At 43.7% G+C, this 19,991-nt stretch overlaps 1 protein-coding gene across 2 annotated transcripts in view; it reads left to right on the plus strand.

Annotated features, from left to right (window-relative positions):
* The first annotated feature begins 4,583 nt into the window (after positions 1-4,583).
* Positions 4,584-19,991, plus strand: part of PSMF1 (proteasome inhibitor subunit 1) — a 41,333-nt gene continuing 25,925 nt past the window's right edge. The window contains exons 1-4 of one of the 2 annotated variants that reach the window (XM_027558930.1): positions 4,584-4,892; positions 9,916-10,068; positions 11,596-11,678; positions 14,240-14,422. In XM_027558930.1, coding sequence (XP_027414731.1) covers positions 4,764-4,892; positions 9,916-10,068; positions 11,596-11,678; positions 14,240-14,422 — 548 coding nt within the window. In that variant the 5' untranslated portion in view covers positions 4,584-4,763. Of the gene's footprint in view, positions 4,893-9,874; positions 10,069-11,595; positions 11,679-14,239; positions 14,423-19,991 lie in introns of both variants that reach the window. The other variant, XM_027558932.1, reaches the window with a different exon arrangement.

A 19,991-nucleotide genomic window follows, 5' to 3' on the forward strand; every position in this document is an offset into this window, starting at 1 on the left:
ATGAACCAGTCATTCTAACCAACTTCAGTGATAAAATTCTCTTCCCCACTGAACATGATAGATTTCACTGTCCATGCCCACCCTTTGGCACCCCACTGAGGCTACCTGCACTAACAGAGAGTAATTGACTGTGAGCAGAGGAGATGGGGGAAGGTCTTACTCATGCAACAGTGACCCGCCAATCACACAGTACCAGCTGCCTGGTACAGTCCTCCAGGTGCCCCTCTGCCATGGCAGTTTTCACACTGGGTTATCTCTGTCATTTTTTAACCACTAGACAGTGAGCTCCATAAAGGCAGGAACTAAGGCTTGGTTATCTGGGCCTGACTCATAGTAGACACTTAGGAACGGGGCTGCTACTTTTGTGCAGTGCACAGCTTGCATCAATATTCGTGGTGATCCAGCCTACTGAGGTTTTGTAAATTAGTGAATGAATGAATAGGTGAGAATTTTCAATAATGGGGAAGGACACTGCAGAAGGGATACAGTAAGCAAAAGTAGGAAGCTTGCAAGTGCAACATTTCTCAGTGCAAAGGGCAAGTAGCTTTATGTCACTGGCAGCACTGCCAATACACGTCAGGAGTTCCATGGTCATCAGCTTTAGCACCACCCAACCTGCCTCTTGAGAAATTTGTACGCAGGTCAGGAAGCAACAGTGAGAACTGGACATGGAACAACAGATTGGTTCCAAATAGGAAAAGGAGTACATCAAGGCTGTATATTGTCACCCTGTTTATTTAACTTCTATGCAGAGTACATCATGAGAAACGCTGGACTGGAAGAAACACAAGCTGGAATCAAGATTGCCGGGAGAAATATCAATAACCTCAGATATGCAGATGACACCACCCTTATGGCAGAAAGTGAAGAGGAACTCAAAAGCCTCTTGATGAAAGTGAAAGTGGAGAGTGAAAAAGTTGGCTTAAAGCTCAACATTCAGAAAACGAAGATTATGGCATCTGGTCCCATCACTTCATGGGAAATAGATGGGGAAACAGTGGAAACAGTGTCAGACTTAATTTTTCTGGGCTCCAAAATCACTGCAGGTGGTGATTGCAGCCATGAAATTAAAAGACGCTTACTCCTTGGAAGGAAAGTTATGACCAACATAGATAGCATATTGAAAAGCAGAGACATTACTTTGCCAACAAAGGTTCGTCTAGTCAAGGCTATGGTTTTTCCTGTGGTCATGTATGGATATGAGAGTTGGACTGTGAAGAAGGCTGAGAGGCGAAGAATTGATGCTTTTGAACTGCGGTGTTGGAGAAGACTCTTGAGAGTCCCTTGGACTGCAAGGAGATCCAACCAGTCCATTCTAAAGGAGATCAGCCCTGGGATTTCTTTGGAAGGAATGGTGCTAAAGCTGAAACTCCAGTACTTTGGCCACCTCATGCGAAGAGTTGACTCATTGGAAAAGACTCTGATGCTGGGAGGGATTGGGGGCAAGAGGAGAAGGGGACGACAGAGGATGAGATGGCTGGATGGCATCACTGACTCGATGGACGTGAGTCTCAGTGAACTCTGGGAATTGGTGATGGACAGGTAGGCCTGGCGTGCTGCGATTCATGGGGTTGCAAAGAGTCGGACACGACTGAGCAACTGATCTGATCTGAACATGTGTTTGACCTACCTGCACTCTGCCTCAGACATGCTCAACCAGAATCTCTGCAAATGGGATTCAAGAACCTGGGCATCCCAGGGGAACCCCAAGAACACAAAATTTGGAGAAGTACTGGGCCAGCTAACAAAATGGGTAGTGGATTTCAAAAGGGTGAAATTGGCCCCACTGGGCTAAGCCCAGGCCAATATTTCATTCATTCACCATTCATTCATTCATTACAATAAGTATATATTGAACCAGGGAAGCATTAAATTACACCTGTGCACTAGACAGACATGGTCCCTTCTCCCTTGTCACAGTTTAGTGGTAAGCCAGTCATCAAATTATTAAGCAAATAAATATTTAGCATAGTGTCAGGTTATGATTAAAGCTTTGCAGGAAAGACAGCAAGGTAAGGGATTAAATAAAGCTATGACAAAGCTAGACATATTGAAAAGCATATTAAAAAGCAGAGACATTACTTTACGGACAAAGGTCTGTATAGTCAAAGCCATGGTTTTTCCAGTAGTCATGAATGGATGTGAGAGTTGGACCATAAAGATGGCTGAGTGCCGAAAAATCGATGCTTTCCAACTGTGGTATTGAAGAAGACTTAAGTGTCCCTTGGACTGCAAGGAGATCAAACTAGTCAATTCTAAAGGAAATCAACCCTGAATATTCATTGGAAGAACTGATGCTGAAGCTCCAGTATTTTGGCTACCTGATGCGAAGAGCTGACTCACTGGAAAAGACTTTGATGCTGGAAAAGATAGAAGGCAGGAGCAGAAGGGGACAACAGAGGACGAGATGGTTTGATGGCATCACCAACTTAATGGACATGAGTTTCAGCAAGCTCCAAGAGATGGTGATGGACAGGGAAGCCTGGGGTGCTGCAGTCCATAGGGTCGCAAAGAGTCAGATATGACTGAATGACTGAACAATAAAGGGGTTAAGATAGGATATTATTTAGCTGGGATGTCAGGGAAGCCCTCTGCTGAGGCTGAGAGGAGGTGAGGGAAGGAGTCACCTAAAATGAAGGCATAAACCATGCAGGTCTTTGTGGAAAGAGCGGTCCAGGGGGAGGCAGTGGGGGTGAGAGGAAGGGATTAGATACAGAACACATTCTGAGGGTAAAGTTGGATCAGATGTGGGTGTGAAAGGCGAGGGAAGTCAAGGTTACTACAGTCAGGAGTGCAGAGGATGAGAGGGGAGTTGAAGGAGTTAATGTCTAAGAGAGAGGTGAGGGTGGGGAAAGCATATCAGATGATGGTTCCTGCAGACCCAGGGGAAGGACTTACTTTTCTTTTGAGTGATGGGAATCCCGGGAGGTTTCAAGCAGAGGGATGTGATCTGGTGTGTATTCTAACAGGATCTCTAGTGGCAGAGTGTAGAACAGACTTTTAGGAGTCAGAGATGGAGTAAGGCAATTTAGTGGTTGGTGCAGACATTCAAGTGGGGGATGATGGTGGCTTGCAGGAGGGTGCTGACTGGGACCAGAAAACTAAATTTATTTGAGTAAAAACAGTAAGTGGTACAAATCAGGAAGAAGACAGTCAAATAAATGACTGACATTTGGAAGTAGATCAGCTCTGCATTCAGCAGTTGTGTCTTCTTGGGAGAAGCAGCTTCCATTTTCCAAGTGAAAAATGAAAGTGTTAGTCTCTCAGTTGTGTTCAACTCTTTGAGACCCCAGTGGACTATAGCTCGCCAGACTCCTCTGTCCATGGGATTTTTCAGGCAGGAACACTGGAGTGGGTTGCCATTCCCTTCTCCAGGGGACCTTCCCAACCCAGGGATGGAACCCAGGCCTCCCGCATTGCAGGCAGATTCTTTTCCATCTGAGCAAAATTTGCAAAATGGGAATGATAATGGAACATACTTCATAAAACATTTGATAGAATGATACGAAGTTTTTCACCCAGGATCCAGCACACAATAAACATTTAATAAATGTTATCCAATGAGCCAGACTGCTAGATTGCAGTACCATCTCTATTGTTCACTCATCTTGGTCAAATACACTCTTCTGTGTGTGTTTGTTGCGTTGTGCAGTCACTAAATCGTTGTGTAGAACACTAAAAGTGTTCTACTCTTTTGCGATCCCATGGACTGTAGCCTACCAGACACCTGTGTCCATGGGATTTCCCAGGCAAGAATACTGGAGTGGGTTACCATTTCCTTCTCCAGGGAATATTCCGGACCGAGGGATAGAACCCGCCTCTCCTGCTTGGTAGGCAGATTCTTTACCACTGAGCCACCTGGGAAGCCCTGTGTGTCTGTTTACCCATCTGCAAAATAGAGCTATCAAATACCAACTTTATAGGGTTCAGTCTTGAGGGTTAAATAAATTAATACAAGTAAAACATTTACAATAACGTTCCATGGAGCAAGCACTGCATTGCTGCTGCTGCTGCTGCTAAGTCACTTCAGTCGTGTTCGACTCTGTGTCACCCCATAGACGGCAGCCCACCAGGCTCCCCCGTCCCTGGGATTCTCCAGGCAAGAACACTGGAGTGGGTTACCATTGCCTTCTCCAATGCATGAAAGTGAAAAGTGAAAGTGAAATCGTTCAGTCGTATCCGACTCGTAGCGACCCCATGGACTGCAGCCTACCCGGCTCCTCCGTCCACGGGATTTTCCAGGCAGGAATACTGGAGTGGGGTGCCATTGCCTTCTCCGAAGCACTGCATTAAGTGCCGACTATTACTACGAAAATGTTTTAATCTTATTTCGTAATCTCTTCTCCTACCAGCATACGCCCACCCTATTTTGCAGAAGTCTGTGACTCAAAACAAAGGTAGCCTCTCTTCAACGATGCCACAACCTACGTGTAGCACATCTACCACCTACAAAGAAGATGAAGATCCCAACTTCGAAGGACCTCGCTCCCAGGGGTCCTGCCCTGCCCATGCTCTGCCTGACGGAACCTTTAAGAGTCTTCCTTCTGTTTCCAGCCGGGCGCTCTCGCGCGGTAGCGCGGGAGTTGGAAGTTACTTCCGGTGGCCACACCCCCGCCTCTGGGCGTCTCCATTTTGGTCGCGCAGGTTGACATTAGCCCACTACCTGCGGAGTAGCGGAGAGGAGTCAGCAGTGTTGTGAGGGCCCTGTCGGCTCACCGCACTTTCTTCCTCCCTTCCTCCGCCCGCAGAAGCCAGGGTCGCCCATGGCTGGCTTGGAGGTACTGTTCGCGTCGGCGGCGCCGGCCATCACCTGCGCGCAGGACGCGCTTGTCTGCTTCCTGCACTGGGAGGTGGTCACGCACGGCTACTACGGCTTGGGTGCCGGCGACCAGGTACGCCACGGAGCCAGGGTGGCGTGGGACCATTGTGGAGGCGGGAGGCGTCTTCTGCCCGAATCCAGATCCCAGAGGCCTGGTCCAGAGTGCCCGACCTTCCCCCTTCCCAGGTCCGGGCCTTGAGGCTCATGACAGTTTTGGTACCTGTACTCTGCGGCTCAGGGAGGTGCTCTACTGTTGCATTCTAGCTGGCACAACGTGATTTGAAAACCCATGGTCAGAAACTCGCTCCAGCACCGGCTGGCGTTCTCCCAGGCTGGGATTTTGCCCTCTGGCACCGAGACGGGGGTAATAAGCTCCCTTGAGCACTCCTCACCTACCCGGGGTGAGGGCTGTATTCAGTACCACCCTCCTAATGTACTGGAGCGTTCACCTGGATCCAAGCACCGTATAGAGGGACACCAGTATAGGGGAGCGCTTGGACTCAGCTCCAGTCAAGAGCAGAGGGCTCGACACCCTTCACTCTACACTGCAGGGCCCCGTGCTGCCCACTCACCGTTGTCATCTTGACCTCAGGCTCCGGGCCAACAACCACCTCCCCAACATGTACACACATGCATCCTGGGTGTGAAGGCCAATTAAACTGTCCTTCACCATAGCTGTCCCTACAGAAGCAGCCCCTCCTGCTCTCCCATTCTCAGACTCTGCCTCTTACAGCTGGGGGCCTTGTTGCCAGTCCCCACAGAGCCCCAGGACTGGTGGTGCCAGCCTGCCTCACTTGATTCTTTGCTGTAGCATTCTCCCATCTTCCCTGCCCCTTCCCTGTGGCTCTCCCCCGCAGGGTCATTGTACACATCAGCTTCCTGTGAGCACTGACCTCGACCTCTTCCTGCGCAAATCCTGCCAGCAACTCTGTTGGAGACTCTTTGACAGCTTAGAGACCTCAGTCTGTGTGGATCATTGCCTGCTCCTAACCGCCAGCTTTCCCCTGTCTGTACTCCAGGCTTCCAAGTTTTAAGAAAGAACATGATTTGGTTTAAAAAAAAGATCCCTGACTGAATCTCAGAGGTGCACTCTGTTTACCATGCCACATGTTGAGTTCATGCAAAACAGAAAAAGTTGCTGGCTCCAGACCTCTTGGGGGAGGCCCCAGGAGAGTGCATATGGGGAATTGGAAAGCATTACCCACTGTCTGTCTGTCCACTCCAGTGCTAGGTCAAGCATGTGCCCCTGGGGGATGAGTGTTTGTGTTGTGCACTAAAGCGTGGTGTATTTTTGCTTCTCTCTGCCCTTAAATGCTTCTGGGGCTCAGGTTGTGCTTGTCGTCCTCTCACTTCTGCGTTTACTTTCATTCAGAGTAGAAGCCTTTTGGAGGAGTATCTTTCCTATTAGTTTATTCAAGAGAGGTTTTAGTTTTCCAGCGTGGGGCCCACAGACTCAGCTGAGACCAGCGGTGTTTGCAAAGTTCAGAGAATGTTTGTCTGAAGCAGCCGCCTCCTGCTTCCCACCCTTCTAGGGGTGATAAGAGAGAGAGGAAGGTCCTGAAATTGTGTACTTGATCATTTACTATGTTGACAGTTAAATAGAAAGCTAAATTGTCTCCTTTTCTCTTTGGTTCTATATTCTCTGGTTCAGGAAAACTGTGTACATAAAACTTGATTAGAAGAACAATGCATTTTCAATCAAAAATTCAGTATTGAGTTTGGATTTCTTTCTTGAAGTCAGCACCACACCTCGTAAGAGCTTTATAGCTCTGTCAGGTCGTTTAGGTGGCCAGGGAATAGAGATGGCCACAGGCTTGAATTCGAGGATTTTGTGTTCTGTTGTAGGAATCTAAGGATTATGACAAAAGAGAAAAATGCCTGAAATGATCTTTTTGAGACACATTTTAGCCCAGGGATACTGGGATGCACTCACGGCCATTAAAGAATACTTCCAGCCCCAGGATTTTGCCTAAGGGGACAGCTATCTTTACTTTGTGGGGTGGGCATCTTTAGCCATAACACAGGCAACCAGGAGCTCTGAATGCCAAACCCAGCTCTGCACCTGACTTACCATGACCTTGGGCAATTCTCAGCTCCCTCTTGTTGTTTAGTTGTAAAGTCATGTCTGACTCTGCTACCCCGTGGACTGTAGCCTGCTGGGCCCCTCTGTCCATGGGATACCCCAGGCAAGAATACTGGAGTGGGTTGCCACAGTCCCCTCTTAGCTCTTAGATTTTTTTCATCCAAGCCAGTTAAACTACACAACCATGTACTTTGGCTACTTTCCAGTTGTAGCTCTTTGGGAGGTCTGATATTGATGTCCTAGTCCAAAAGGCAGTTGAATGCCATGTTTGACTTGATATCACCAAGGCCAGTCTCTTTCAGTCCCACCTCTTTTCCCGTATCAGGGCAGGCGCTGAGCTGGGGAGCACTGGTTCTGCTGCAGTGAGAGGTATCAGCCCCGCCAGACCCCAGTAGTGTCTCTTGCTCTGGAAGCCAGATGTTATGGGGCAGTGAGCAGGCCCAGTTACATATATTCCAGGAAGAAATTCTGGTAGGTTGAATGCTGTACATGGAGAGTAGAAATATAAATTCAGAGGCCCTTGATACAACAAAGACAAGTCATATTATCAAATTCTTGGCTTCCAAAGTAAACCATAAATCCAGGACACTACACGTGTTACAGGAAATTTACCCAGCTGGGGGTGAGGGGATAATTTCTTAAGCAGAGTTGGCTGATAAGTTTCACTTTTGTTTTCTGTCACTTTCATTTCCCTGCTTCAGGCCTGTGAGTTTCCTTGTCATTTAGCCAGGTTTGAAACCAGGTCAGTTGCAACATCTTGAATTTTATTTGGCACCACTTTGCTCATTTGATTTACAAGGCCTAGAGGTGACCAAAGAGGAGAGGCCCACAGTCTCTATTCTTGGCTTCCCGTTGTCCTTGGTATCTGTGAGGTTTGTGTGCTTAGACCTTTGTGTGTTGTTGTTGTTCTTCATCTTTGGTCCCACTCCTTCCCACTATAGTCTCGTGAATACAGATCTTCCCAGTCCACTTGCTCTGTGTTTAGCTATAGACATATGCATCCATGAAAATAATATAGATGGTTTTTTTCATGTGTTTTAATTATTCTTTTTACATAAATGGTACCCAACTGTAAATCTCATTTTTTAAAAAAGTTTGTCATGTTGTTTATTTTTACCTATAATACTGCAATTAGATCTAGTTGTCTCTTCTCACTGCTGTACTATGGGCATATTGTGCAATTTGCCTCCCCTTTGGTGCCCCCAACAAGCCCTTGTCATATTCCCTGTGCCTCTGTGTACAGAATTTCTTTTAGGAGTGGAGGTTTAAGGTCTTGGGGTATTGGCTTATCTGATGGCACTAAATATTACCAAATTGCTCTCCAGAGGGGGTTGTATGAATGTGAACAGCCTCCAGCAGTACTTAGAGGTTGCCATTCTCCTTACACCCACACAAACACCTGGCAAAAAATAGAAAAACGGATAATAGCAGTCGGATAGATGGATCCTGGTATCTCTGAATGCTAGTAAAGTTGAACAACCCTTTATACAGAGTTAGTTGCTCTTACCTTTTGCCAGTTTTTCAAGTGGATTACCAATTTTTATAGTTCATTTTTCAGGCATTCCCTTTTTGTACTAGGTATTGATTCTTTTTCATTTGCAGCCATGGCACATAGCTCATCCTAGCCTGTGGCTGCCTGTTCACTTCGTTAGTAGTAGCGGTTATTGATCGGAAGCTTTAAATTATGAGCAGTGTCAAAGATAGCATTTTTTTCTTTTGTGGACCTTGTTTAAGAAATCTTTTCCCATCTGGAAATCAGGTTTTGGGTTTTTCTATAGAAATAGTTTGAGAACTATGTCACAAACATTAGTGTGTAAAAGGAAAGTCCTTGGGTTTGTTTTTCTTTTAAGAAAGGAGAACATCACAACTCCCAGTGATGCATTTTTACATCCATTTGGTTGGCAAAAATATTTTAAGTTGGACAGTAGCATGTTGCTGACCACTTGAAACAAGAACTTGGATACATTGCTCATGAGAGTGTAAATCCGTACTTTGGCAAACAATTGACTTTATCTTATAAATTAAACGTTCTTCCCCTAGATATATTTTATAGAAGTTCATTTCTATGTTACTAGGAGATGTGTGAGCTAACCTGTGTACAAGAGCGTTCATAGCAGCGTTATTTATAATAGCATAACAGATAAGTTGGAAACACCCCACATATCCATCAAGGGAGTGTAACTTGCAGCATATTCATACAACGGTGCATTATGTGGCTGTGAACTATGTAGCAATGGAATGCACTGTGCATCAACTATAGTTACGGATAACTCTCAAAACAATATTGAATGAAAATGACAAAAGTGATGCCATTTATATAAAATTCAAAAACATTTGAAACAACTTATTTTTAGGATTTGTGTATAGTAACATAACTATAAGGAAAAGTAAGGAAATTTTTAAAAATACAGACTAGTGACTACCCACAAGGGAAGAGGAGGGAGATTCATTAGGGGTACACTACTCAAGCCATGTTCTTTGTCTTAAGCTGGTTGTAGACACCTAGTTGTCCATTTTATAATTCTTTTTTTTAAAATCTTGTACATATGCTATATTTTGTGTTTGTATGAAAGTTATTCATAATTTTTGTTAAACCACTACAGTAGTCTGGAGAGGTGTCATTACAATCTATTTTTAGTCACTACTTTCATGATGCCTTTGCAGTTGGCTGAAATTCCAAACTTTGAGAAACACTGTCCTTAGAATTTCACAGTATTCCTTGAGATGACTGGCCTTATTCTTGGCAGGGAGATGGAGAGATTATTCAACCAAGACTGTAGCTTCTAAACAAGTTCCAGTGCTGTGTCACAAAGGCAGTCAGGAGTGAGGGAGAAACACTGGAGCTGGAGTCCAGAGACCACAGATCTCTCACTTGCTGTTGGACCTTGGACGTTTTACTTCTCCCGACCTCCATGTCCTCATCTGTAAAGTGAGGGAACAGGATTAGATTATCTGTAATTTCCTTTTTTCAGATCTGAAGTCATGATCTTTCTCCTCTCTGGTGTCTTCTCAGCCGGGTCCCAATGATAAGAAATCAGAACTGCTGCCAGTGGAATGGAACAGTAATAAAGACCTGTATGTCCTCCGGTATGAGTCCAAGGATGGGTCCAGAAAGCTCCTCGTGAAGGCTGTCACCGTGGAGAACAGCATGATCATCAATGTGCTGGTGAGTGTAGTCACAAAGAATCTGATGTTGGGAATGGACCTTGGGATCGCCTTTTTGAAACCCATTTAAGAGCCCTCAGTGTACGTGAAGCCTTTAGCTAGTGATCCTACTTCTGGAACTTTATTCTGAGGCCAGGACCCTAAATGTAGAAATGCTTTGTGTTCAAAGATGTCTACTCCTTATTATTGTAAAAGGAAGTGCTTGCCATCACAAAGGAATAGTGAAGTAAATTAAGGTAGATTCATTCAGGGACAACTTGGGAGAAAACCAAAAAAGCTTACTGTAGCCCTAGGGGACGGCTTTTAGTTCCTTAGACTTGCTTGGCTCACAGCTTTTTGCTGCCTTGAAGCCTTTATCCTTCTCGTTTTCCCTCCTGGAAAGCTCTTCCTCTCTCCACCTTTGCTGCCTCACACAGGTACAGTCCTTTAGCCTGACTGACTCCCTCTTGTTTTCTTTTCACTTACTCAGAAAGTTCAGTCAGTCCTGACTGCTTCCTCTAGTCTGTCAGAAAGATCTAAATTATGCCTCTGCTTCATCATTTTATTTTCCTGCCTGGTACTTGACACGGTTTGCAGTTAGTTCATTACATTTATGCTTTGGTGTAATATTTTGTATTCTGCCACTATAGCAGAATGTTCTGTAGTCTATATAACATGCCCTCTAAGCACCCTGAGGGCAATGACTCTCTAGGTTTGGCCTGGTTGTCTGGATTCATATAAAGATATCATGCAGTCTGTAGTGTTCTGCACTTTGCATTTTTACCTTGATATGTTTTGGAGGTCTTTACATGGCAATGCAAATGACTATGCCTGATTCATTTTAACCACTATGTAGTATTCCATAGTACAATAATTTATTTACCCCTCTTCCTTTTGATGATCACTTATATCGTATATCACTCAAGATTCTTAGTTTGAAACAACGAAATCCCTTTAGGTTCATTTGAATAGTTGGGTTTATTAAAAGAACTGGGATAACCATGTTGTCAGAAGGGCTGGAGAAGCAGTTTGAAGGCTGAGCTTCCAGGGCATTGCTCCAAACCATGCTGTGGAAACCAGTGCTGCTGCCGTCAGCCCAGGGCATTAGGTACTGGCTGGCTGCCAACCCAGGGGCCCCCTTCTCATGAGCCACTGATGTTGTAGCCCCTGTGCTTCTGCTGCGGCCCATAATGGCAAGATGTCTGCTTCTTACCCAGCCTGTTTGTCCATGTTGCTCACCGCCAAGTTGAAGTTGTGCATCTTTTTGGCACCCCATTCACATGTTTGATTTTAAGCTGCAAAAGAGCTTGGGAAGTAGGTTTTTCTGGGCTCTGCCTCAGAAAGGCATTATTCCTAAATCAAGAGTTGGCCCCAAATGCTCAATGTGTATTTCATCTGTTACAAATAGTCCTTGTATATGTCTCTTGGTGCCCATGTGTATTTCTTTAGGTTGGATATAAAATTGTTCTTCTCCCCTCTAGTTGCCCACTTACTCACTCATTAGACCAGAAATACCCCAGTCTCTCATTTTTTGTTTTCATTTTTCTAGGAACATGGCTCACAGCAAGTGTCAGATTTGACCCTGAACTTGAATGATTATATCGATTCAGAACATCTGGTTGACTTCCACAGGTATTTCTAAGTGATGGCTTTTGCCTGGGAAAAAAGAAGAGAGAATCAATGGCCAGACATAAGGAATGGACTTGAGGTGTTAGAGAATGGAGGAAGGTTAACAGAAGGATCCTTCTCCTGGGCACTCTGTTCTTTCTGTTTTTAATTTATTTTAAGAGAAGATTCATGTGGGAAATGCCCCGTGAAATAAAATGATGCAACTTAGAGACCACAAGTCTGCAGGGTAGAGATGGGGCCAGGCCAGTGACCTCTTAGGATAAGGTGTACCTACTCTGGTACACTCCATTCCCCAGTTTTTTGTTTTAATGGACTTTATTTTTTACAGCAGTTTTAGGGTCACAGCAAAATTGAGCAGTAAGTGTAGCAAATTCCCTGGGACCTCCCTCTTGCCCCACACTCTCACCATCCTGCAGCAGAGTGGTGCATTTGTTGATGAACCTGTGCTGACACATTATCACCCAGATTCCATTCTTGGTGGTGTTGGGGTATGTTTACTTTCGTAAGAAACTGCTGCACTGTCTTCCTCAGTAGCTGTACTATTCTGCTTTCCCACCAGCAGTAAACGAGAGTTCCTGTTGGTCTGCATCCTTGTCAGTGTTTGAGATTTTGGCTGTTCTAACAGCTGTGTAGTGGTATCTCATTTTTGTTTTCATTTGCAGTTCCCTGATGACATATGATGTTGAATATCTTTTCATACGCTTTTCTGTTGTCTTTGCATTTTCTTTGGTGAGGTATCTGTTCAGGTCTTTGATCCATTTTTTAATCAAGTTGCTTTCTTAAGGTTGAGTTTTAGGAGTTCTTTGTATATTTTGGATAACAGTCATTAATCATATATGTGTTTTGCAAATATTTTCTTGGAGTCTAACTTGTCTTCTCATTATCTTGACTTTTTATTTTGAAATTTGCAACCCCTCAGAAAAGAGGGTTTGCAGAACTAATACAGTGAACACCCATATACCCACCACCTAGGTTCACCAGTTTTTAACGTTTTGCTGCATTTACTTACTTTTTCTGTATGCTTTTTTGTTCTTGAGCCATCTGAGAATTATTTCCAGACTTTATGAACCTTAAGCCCTAAATATTTCAGCATGTATCTCCTTCTTCTTATGTAGATGTCCTCCTGTATAACCTTAAGGCAGTTATCACACTCAGGAAATTTAGTTTTAATACATTAATGTCATTTAGTACACAGTCAGTGTTCAGGTTTCTGCGTCATCCAAGTGGTGTCCTTTCTGGGTAGTCTTTTAGTTTTCAATTTGAGGTTTTTGTTTTTTTAACCCAGCCAAGTATCACAAATTGCATTTATTTTCATGTCTTTTCAATTACCTTTAATCTAGAAGTTTCCTAGACTTTTATTTTTCTTAGCATTGCTATTTTTGAAGACTTGAGGTCAGTTGTTATATAGAACATTCAGATTGTTAACTTATCATTTGATTCAGGTTGGACATTTTCAACAAGAACTCTATGTAAGTGAGGCTATGTTCTTCTAAGTGCTTCATGTCAGGCTCATGACATCTGTCTTGTAGATTTGGTTCAGTTTGGTCGCTTGATTATGACAGTATTTGCCACCTTTCTCTCCAGTAAAGACATCTGTTTTCTTTCAGGTTTTGATTTACATTTATGAGGTTTGCTTTTTTTTTTTTAATTTATTTTTTATTGAAGTATAGTTGATTTACAGTATTGTGTTGATTACTGCTGTATAGCAGAGTGACTCAGTTATACAATGTAGACATATATATCATATTCTTTTCCTTTGTGGTTTATCACGAGGTAGTGAATGTAGGTCCCTGTGCTACACAGTAGGACCTTGTTTATTCATTCTGTATATACCAGTTTGCATCTGCTAATCCCAAACTCCCAGTTCAGTCCTCTTCCACTTCCTCCCACTGGCAACCACCAGTCTATTTTCTGTGTCCCTGGTTCATAAGATTTGTTTTTTGACTCAGGATATGACTCATTTTAAAATGACAGATTTTTAGGAATTCCGTAGAGTCCTGCTCACTCCCTGCCACCTCAGTCTGCCTTAACACTTCAGCGATAGCTCACATTGCTTTTCTCTCACAGACAGAGAAAAAGAGGCCTAGAGCAGCCTTCCAAGGCCCCTGAGTTAGTGACAGAATTGGACATTAAGCCGCGGAGCCCTGCCTACTTGGACCAGGAACCTGGTTATCCTTCCCATGGGGCCTTTGCCTTCCATGACTCTTCCCATGACATGTGATGAACACACAATGAGGCTGAGGGCAGGGTGGGGTGGGGTGGGCCCAGAGGAGTCAAGGCCCTGTGCCCCTACACCTCACCTCTTTCTAATGGGGTGGTAAACGAGAAGGGGCAACTCAGATGCCGAAGAAGCTTAGGCCCAAATCGCGGAGACAGCGCCGGGCTATTGCCCCCCTTACCCAGGTCCGCCGGGCGGCCTGTCCCCACCCTTGCGAACAGTCCAAACGCTACCAGGGCCGTCGCCGCTATTGTCGCCACCGCCGCCACCAGCACCACCACCAGAATACTGTGCGCAGGGTTACCAACCAGCTGAAAGCAGCTGACGCCTCGTCTCCTTTCTTCAGGGTCTACAAGAACAGCGAGGAACTTCGGTCCCGTATTGTGTCTGGGATTATTACACCTATTCATGAGCAGTGGGAAAAAGCCAATCTAAGTCCCCACCGGGAGTTTCCCCCTGCCACTGCCAGAGAGGTGGACCCACTCCGGATTCACCCACAACACCCACATACCAGCCGACAGCCTACCTGGTGAGTACACAGCCCACAGAGGGCAGCCCCAGCTTCTCTAGAAGGATTCTGTCCATGACCATCCCTGCTGCTTGACCCCTCTCTGGACCCCCCACATCTCTTCAACAGAATTGTCAAGAGTCTTGGTATTTGGAGATAGGAAGTGGAGATCTGAGTGAAGCAGTGAGTTCTTGTACTGCTGCTAGTCACCCCAGCATCTTAAGGCTGCATGCATCTTTTTTAGAGGCTACACAGAGCCTCTGACTCGCCCAAGGGTCAGTGCCTCTGAGGTGTATGTGTAGTACTCCAGAGTTGCTGCCCAGCTGGTTCAGTTATTCATTCCAGAGCTGTTTGTACAGGACTCTGAATCAGGCTTTGAGGGAAAACGCAAAGATGCAGAAATAGTGGAGGTTCCTGGAGGGGATGTCGTCTCAGTGTTCCCTTTCTTTGCATTTCACTTCATTGTAGCCCCCGATCTCTTTGACAACATGAAAACTTTTCCAAAACAGCATGAGGTCTGAGCAAGTCACGTCTAAGATCTTTGCAGATTGGGATGGCAGTATGTAGGACTGGGGACTTTTGCTCTGAGAGAAGACAAGGAGCAGGGACACCATAGTCTGTAGCTGAGATGGCACTTCCCAGTTTGGAGTCCACGGTGCGGTAGTAATGGTGGGCTTGGCAGGGTTGAGAGGGAGGGCTCACTGTGCAGCCATAAGAAGCACTCAATAAGTGTTAACTGCCATTGTAAATACTCTGTGTTGCAGTTATATACCTTTGATTAATTAAATGGGAAATTTATTACTATAATTAGTAATTGGCAAGTCTCTTTGACAATTTTTGGAAATACTGGTTTCTGTGGGCAAAGTGGAAACTGATAAAAAGTCTTGAAAGGTTGGGAACAGCTTGTTTGATTATTTAAGATGACTTGCCTAAGGTCACCAGCCAGTAATAAAGAGATAGAGCCGGAGCTGGGGGTTCAGGTGTCCTCACTCTAGCCCAGTGTTCTGCTGTGATGTAACCAGAATATGTTGACAAGGTTTAAGGATAAGCCCTAGACAGCAGTCAAATTGGGGAAGACTTTTAGATCTTACTAAGTGGATAGTAATTCTGAGCTCTCTCAGATTTACTTCCCGTATCAAAACATATTTTCTGAAATCTCCTTTACTCTCTTAAAATGGAGTTCATAGATAATCTAACTTACAAAATGCAAAATTTCAAAAGGGGTCATATAAAGTATAATATAAATGAGAAATAAATAGTAAATAATGATAAGATAATGTTTGTTTCATTGTGTAGATGCCTGAGCATAACTACACCAGAAAAGATATGCACTTGTATGTGGGGTTATCTTGAATTTGACATCATTTACAAATCATATATCTGACAAGAGACTTGTATCTAGAGATACATAGATAAGTAGAGAACTTTACATTTCAGTAATAAAAAGACAACCCAATTTCAAAAATGTTAAAGGATTTGAATAGACATTTCCCCAAGAAAGGTGTACAGGTGGCCCATAAACGTGAAAAAAGCGGAAATCAAAACTACAATGATAAACTACTGGTTTGTGCACATCTTCATGTACAACTTTTGTACAAGAATGTTCATAGCAGCATTACTCATAATAGCCTAAAAGTGGAAACAACCTAAATGTCCATCGGCTGATGAATGGATAAATGTGATATATGCATACAGGGAAATATTTGATAAATATTCAATATTTATTCAATTCAATAAAAATTCAATTCAATAAAAAATGAAGTACTGATACTGATACACATCACAACATGTATGAACCTTGAAAACATTGTGCTAAGTGCAAAAAGCCATTTATGTGAAATGTCAAGAATAGGCAGATCCACAGAAACAGAAAGTAGATTATTTGGTTGCCAGGAGGTGAGATGGAAGGATTAAAGAGCATGAATGGGGAATGACTGCTGATGAGTACAGGGTGTTTTTTTAGGGTGCAGAAAATATTCAAAAATTAGAATAGTTGCACTTTCTATAAACATCTAAAAACCACCATGTTAACTGGCTTAATTTTGTGGTACATGAAATATCTCAGTAAAGCTGCAAAAAAATTTTAAAAGGTCCTAGTTTTGTCTTACTTGGAAGCATGAATATATAACAATTGAAATAAGGGTCCTAGGATCAGACTATAAGAGCGCTGATAGTAATAGCCCATGATTGAGATTTTGTATTTTCCCTTCAACTGGAGAGTGGTTTGATAATAACCTAAACAATATTTTTTGAGACCAACATTATACTAGCAAAAGGAATTTATTTAAAATTAGTTACTGAAGTCTTTCCCCCTAAGAAACAAGGCAAGGATATCCACTCTCACAAGTCTTACTCAGCATAGTACTGAAAGTTTTGTCACCACATTAAGACAAGAAAAAGAAAAGGCATACAGATAAGAAAGGAAGAAATAAAAGTTTACATTCATAGTTGACATAATGGTCTACGTGGAAAATCTCAAGGAATCTACCAGAAAAAGAATATTATGAGCCTAGTAAGGTTGTAGGATACCAGCTCAACATCCAAAAGTCAACTGTGTTTCACTGTATTAGCAATAAACACATGGAAATAGATGTTTAAGATACAGTATAATAGCTTTTAGCTCAGCTGGTAAAGAATCCGCCTACAGTGTGGGAGACCTGGGTTTGATCCCTGGGTTTAGAAGATTCGCTGGAGGAGGGCATGGCAACCCACTCCAGTACTCTTGCCTGGAGAATCTCCGTGTACAGAGGAGCCTGGCGGGCTGCAGTCCATGGGGTCGAAGAGTCGGACACAACTGAACACCTTAGCACAGCACAGGCCACCATTTAGAATTACTGAAAAAATTACACTGAAAAAATTACTTACACTTAGGTGTAAGTCTGATGAAACATTTCAGACTTTTATGCTGAAAACTGTAATCAAAGAAGACCTAAATGAGAAACATCACATGTTCATGAGTGGAAGACTCAACATAGTAAAAATGTCAAATACTCCACAAACTGATACACTCTGTGTGTTAGTGGCTCAGTCGTGTCCAACTCTTTGCCACCCCATGGATTGTAGCCTTCCCGGCTCTTCCATCTATGGAATTTTCCAGACAAGAATACTGTAGTGGGTTGCCATTTCCTACCCCAGAGGATCTTCTCGACCCAGGAATTGAACCCATATCTCTTGTGTCTCCTGCATTGGCAGGCGGATTCTTTTCCCTCTGCATCAAAGATGTCACATACTCCATAAATTGATACAGTAGTTTAATGCAATTCCTATCATAATCCCAACAAAAACTTCTGAAGATAGAGCAAGATTATTCCATAATTTATATGGAAAGGCAAAGGAGTTTGGAGTAGCTAAAAATAATTTTGAAATTAAATAAAGATGGAGAAATCATTATACCCAGTATTCAGGCTTATTATATAGCTACATTAGGTGGACAGACTCATAGGTCAATAGAACAATGTCATTGTTGTTCAGTCACTGAGTTGTGTGTAACTCTGCGACCCCATGGACTGCACCATGCCAGGCTTCTCTGTTCTCCACTATCTCCTGGGGTTTGCTCAAATTCATGTCCATTGAGTCGGTGATGCTATCTAACCATCGCATCCTCTGCCATCACCTTCTCCTTTTTTTGCTTTCAGTCTTTCCCAGTATCAAGGTCTTCTCTAGTGAGTTGACTCTTCATATCAGGTGGTCAAAGTATTGGAGCTTCAGCAACAGTCATAATCAGGGTTGATTTCCTTTAAGATTGACTGTTTTGATGTCCTTGCAATCAAGGGACCCTCAAGAGTCTTCTCCGGCACTACAATTTGAAAATATCAGTTCTTTGGTACTCAGCTTTCTTTATGGTCCAGCTCTCAGGTCCATACATGACTACTGGAAAAACCATAGCTTTGACTGTAAAGACCTCCGTCAGCAGTGATATCTCTGCGTTTTAAGTCTTTGGGCTGCGAAAGGCATTTTGAAATATGTAGGCCTTGTTCTATGCCTAGAAGATGGGGATAGAGGCTAGGAATAGTGCCAGCCGAGCACAGGCCTGCTGCAGACAGAGCCAGCCCTGTCCTATCCTGCCCTTCATGTTTTTTTTGTTTGGCTAAAACTCCTGGCCCACTAGCACAGGCATTCACCCCATCCTTGAGAATACTACCATGCAGTTCAGTTCAGTTCAGTCGCTCAGTCATATCTGACTCTTTGCGACCCCATGGACTGCAGCACACCAGGCCTCCCTGTCCATCACCAACTCCCAGAGTTTACCCAAACTCATCTCCATTGAGTTGGTGATATCCTCCAACCATCTCATGCTCTGTCGTCCTCTTCTCCCGCCTTCAATCTTTCCCAGCATCAGGGTCTTTTCCAATGGGTCAGCTTTTCGCATCAGGTGGCCCAAGTATTGGAATTTCAGCTTCAGCATCAGTCCTTCCAATGAACATTCAGGACTGATTTCCTTTAGGATGGACTGGTTGGATCTACTTGCAGTCCAAGGGACTCTCAAGAGTCTTCTCCAACACCGCAGTTCAAAAGCATCAATTCTTTGGTGCTCAGCTTTCTTTATAGTCCAACTCTCACATCCATCCATGACTACTGGAAAAATCATAGCTTTGACTAGATGGACCTTTGTTGACAAAGTAATGTCTCTGCTTTTTAATAAACAGTCTAGGTTGGTCATAACTTTTCTTCCAAGGAGCAAGCGTCTTTTAATTTCATGGCTGAGATCACCATCTGCAGTGATCTTGGAGCCCAAAAAACTAAACTCTGTCCCTGTTTTCACTGTTTCCCCATCTGTTTGCCACAAAGTGATAGGACCAGATGCCATGATCTTCGTTTTCTGAATGTTGAGTTTTAAGCCAACTTTTCACTCTCCACTTTCACTTTCATCAGGAGGCTCTTTAGTTCTTCGCTTTCTGCCGTAAGGGTGGTGTCATCTGCATATCTGAGGTTATTGATGTTTCTCCCAGCCATCTTGATACCAGCTTGTGCTTCATCCAGCCCAGCATTTCTCATGATGTACTCTGCATATAAGTTAAATAAGTAGGGTGACAATATACAGCCTTGACGTACTCCTTTCCCAATTTGAAATCAGTCTGTTTTTCCATGTCCAGTTCTAACCGTTGCTTCTTGACCTGCATACAGATTTATCAAGAGGCAGGTCAGGTGGTCTGGTATTCCCATCTCTTGAAGAATTTTTCAGTTTGTTGTGATCCACATAGTCAAAGGCTTTCGCATAGTCAATAAAGCAGAAGTAGATGTTTTTCTGGAATTCTCTTGCTTTTTTGATGATCCAGTGGATATTGGCAATTTGATCTCTGGTTCCTCTGCCTTTTCCAAAACCAGCTTGAACACATGGAAGTTCTTGGTTCATGTACTGTTGAAGCCTGGCTTGGAGAATTTTGAGCATTACTTTCCTAGCGTGTGAGATGATTGCAACTGTGCAGAAGTTTGAGCATTCTTTAACATTGCCTTTCTTTGGGAATGGAATGAAAACTGACCTTTTCCAGCCTTGTGGCCACTGCTGAGTTTTCCAACTTTGCTGGCATATTGAGTGCAGCACTTTCACAGCATCATCTTTTAGGATTTGAAGTAGGTCCACTGGAATTCC

Source organism: Bos indicus x Bos taurus, chromosome 13, assembly GCF_003369695.1.
Source record: "Bos indicus x Bos taurus breed Angus x Brahman F1 hybrid chromosome 13, Bos_hybrid_MaternalHap_v2.0, whole genome shotgun sequence".
NCBI classification, from domain to species: domain Eukaryota; kingdom Metazoa; phylum Chordata; class Mammalia; order Artiodactyla; family Bovidae; genus Bos; species Bos indicus x Bos taurus.